Below are 3,125 nucleotides of genomic sequence, written 5' to 3'. Positions count from 1 at the left end.
CTCCCTCCCAGCATGGAGCTGGCTCCTTCCCGGTGCCTCGCAGGCGGCAGCAGCGCAGTCATTAATCCTGGCAGGGCCATGCCCTTGGTGCGGCACGGGATAATTACCCGCTAATTGGCAGTATTGTGTCATCGGGCCCGTGCCGCCGCATGCGAGATGTGTCCTGCCTGTAACGCAGCCCCTGCCCCACCTTGGCGCCTTGGCGAGCCCCTCGACCGCAGCCGACGCAGGTGCCAGGTGCCCGTGGCAGGTGCATCGTGGCCCCTGCAGGGCCTCGGGCAGTGGAGCAAACAGCTGCCGTGTTGCTGTAGGGCCTGCAGCGCGGGCTGCCCCGGGGGTCCCAGGCCTTGCTCCGGCGGGGTCCCGAGCCAGGTGTTACCGGGCTCCTGGGTGCCTCCAGGGTGGGTGTTGGATGCCTCGGGGCAGGGGTGGCGAGGGCGCCGGGAGGCCTGCCCAACACTTGCTGGGGCTGGCGAGGCCCGTTCTCTCTCCGTCCCGAGGGCTCCCGGGCTCCGTGCGGGGGTTGCGCAGCTCGGGAGATCGCGTGCGGGGGCTGGAGTGTGGCGCCCGCGGCGGGACCCTGCCATGGAGCCCACGCCCCAGCGCTCCCCGCCTGCCCTGCCCTGTGGTAGCGCGTGGTCTGTGCATGGGGCTTGCTGCTTGCGTCAAGCCCCAGCTCCCGGAGCCACGTGATGGGTGTCGGGTGGCAGGGGAGGGGCGCTGCCGCGGGGGGCCCGGGGGCAGCAGCTGGATGGGGCTGCGTGGGGGCTCTGTTCAAGCCCCTGACCTGTCTCTTCTGAGGCCCCTTGGGAGCCAGCTGTGGGGCCGAGGCCTGCGGGGCGTCGAGGGGCTGGGCAAGGGGAGCCTGCCCGTGGCGGGGCCCAGCCCTCGGCCCCGCTGGCCTCCCACGAACATCTGCGCACAGAGCAGCCCGAGTAGCCATGGCAACCGGCATCACGTCCCTCTAGCCGGAGCCATGGTCCCATGGGGGTGGGAGGCTCCGCGGCAGGGCAGCCGGCCACGTATGCCGGCCAGGACCCTGCCCGCATCCCCAGGGCCACGGCTCCTTGCACACGCCGGCGCGGGCCCAGCCTGGAGCTCTGGCTCCTTGGGGGTCACAGCCCCGCACCGGGACTCCCCGCGGGACCCCGCTCCCTGCACCGCTGGCCCCGTGGGGCAATTCTTCCCAGAGCATCATGGGGTGTGGGGCAGGGGGGCCGCGGGTCGGGAGTGAGGGACACCAGCTGGGGACCTCCTGCATGCATGCACATGCATAGCAATGCCCACACGCACATGCATGCACATGCACCCTTCGGCACGCGGAGCAGCGGGTGCCACCTCCAGTTAAGCAGGAGGGTCTCTCTGGGCACAGCCTGCACGCTCCCAGCAGAGCCCTGGGGTGCCAGGGGGCAGGGCTGGTGCTAGGGACAAGGGGCCCCCCCGCCGACCTGCCGTCTCCTTGTTGCAGGGCTGCAGCCCGAGGTGCCCAACGCGCTGGCCCGCAAGGGAGCGGGCAGCTGGGAGGAGGAGCCGACAGTGCTGCCCACGCCGGACGAGCCCGTGGCCGAGGCCCGCTTCGTCACCACGGCCCCCCCGCTCGACCTGCTCAACCACCACCCGCTGCTGGAGGACTTCCTGCGGGACGCCCCCCGCCCAGGGCCCTTCCTTGGGGGTGCCCAGCGCCCCGCCCCACCTGACCCACCCGAGCCACTCGCCCCGACGCCTGCACCCAGCCTGGCACGCCCGGATGAGCCCCCGGCCTTCCCTGAGCCCAGCACGCCCTCCGCCCCCACGGCGCTGATGGGCAGCAGAGCCGAGGCTGGGGACATGGAGGGGACACCTGAAATGGCCAGGCCGGTCTTCACCACGGAGCTGCTGGCCACGGCCGTGGGCCCCGTGGTGCCGTGGCCAGAGCCACGTGCCACCGTCCCCGGGCCGGTGCGCACGGAGCCCCCGGTCACCCCTGCCCCAACCTTCTCCCCCACCGGCCTGCTGCGCCCAGGCCCCGCCACAGTGCCCAGCAGCCCCCCCACCGCCTCCAGCCCCCCAGCCCTGGCGGTGCCCCCCAGGCTGCCCGGCCCAACTCTGCCCCAGGCCGTGGAGCCCCGGACAGCGGTGACCCCCAGCGCCACGGCTTCTGGGGATGACGAGGACACCACCAGCACTACCCTCATCACCACCACCACCATCACCACGGGGCCGGCGCCAGGTGAGAGCCTGTGCCAGCCGGGCCACGGGGGTTAGGGTGGGCTTGTGCAGGGGAGGCTCTGGGGGCTTGCTGTGGCCCCTGGGGGATGCTGGGCGTGGGGGGCTGGGGACTGGCGCAGCCGGCACACGGCCCATCGGCTCTTGCTGCTTTCCAGCTCCGTGCGCCTGGAACCTCACGGGCCCCGAGGGCTCCCTGGAGTCTCCGGAGCCGCCCGGCCCCAGCTCGGGCCCCGAGGGCAGCCTGGACTGCACCTACGCCATCTCCGTGTACCCCGGCTACGGCGTGGAGATCAAGGTCAGTGCAGGCGGCCGGGGCGGATGGGGTTGGCAAGCCGTGTGTGTGCAAGCTGGGATGGGCATGGGGAGGCCTCGTGTACGTGCCACGTCTCCCTCTGGATGCGCCAAGCTGGGGCTGGACAAAGGGCTGGTGGCTTGGTGTGCCCCAGGGAGGGGCGCGGGCAGTGGGCACCGGGGGCTCGGTTGTCCAGAGGCCGGACGACCCCGGGGCTGGCAGTGGCCCTGGCAGGGGAGAAGCCAGGAGCAAGCCCGGGGCAGGGAGCGCGCTGCCCACGGGGAAGGGCTGGGCATCCTCCCTGCCCCCCGCTCTGGGAAGCGCTGGAGCCGCATGGTTGAATGTCAGCTCACGGCACGTGGGGCTTGGCCGACATTTGAGCCCACCCCCGCGTGGCCTGATTAGGTCCCGGCAGCAGCAGAGGCTTCCAGCTCGCCAGACACGAGGTCACCGCCGCGCAGGGAGGCTGGAGGGGGTCTGCTTTGCCATGGGGCAGGGGCACGGGGCCTGGGGATGGAGACCCCTCGGCTCCCAGCCCGGCCCCGGATGCCTGGGTCCTTCCCGCAGCTCGGCCAAGCCGCTGAGCGTCCCAGGCGGGGGCTCCGGCCGGAGGGGGGAGGCGCCC

At 72.8% G+C, this 3,125-nt stretch overlaps 1 protein-coding gene across 1 annotated transcript in view; it reads left to right on the top strand.

Moving 5' to 3' along the window:
- SEZ6 (seizure related 6 homolog) overlaps positions 1-3,125 on the top strand; it is an 18,272-nt gene that overhangs the window by 3,774 nt on the left and 11,373 nt on the right. The window contains exons 2-3 of the mRNA XM_025214605.1: positions 1,469-2,209; positions 2,364-2,503. Of these exons, the coding sequence (XP_025070390.1) occupies positions 1,469-2,209; positions 2,364-2,503 (881 nt within the window). The remainder of the gene's footprint in view (positions 1-1,468; positions 2,210-2,363; positions 2,504-3,125) is intronic.

Source organism: Alligator sinensis, unplaced genomic scaffold, assembly GCF_000455745.1.
Source record: "Alligator sinensis unplaced genomic scaffold, ASM45574v1 scaffold1244_1, whole genome shotgun sequence".
Classification (NCBI taxonomy): Eukaryota; Metazoa; Chordata; order Crocodylia; family Alligatoridae; genus Alligator; species Alligator sinensis.
This window is presented reverse-complemented; position numbering and strand designations above follow the sequence as displayed.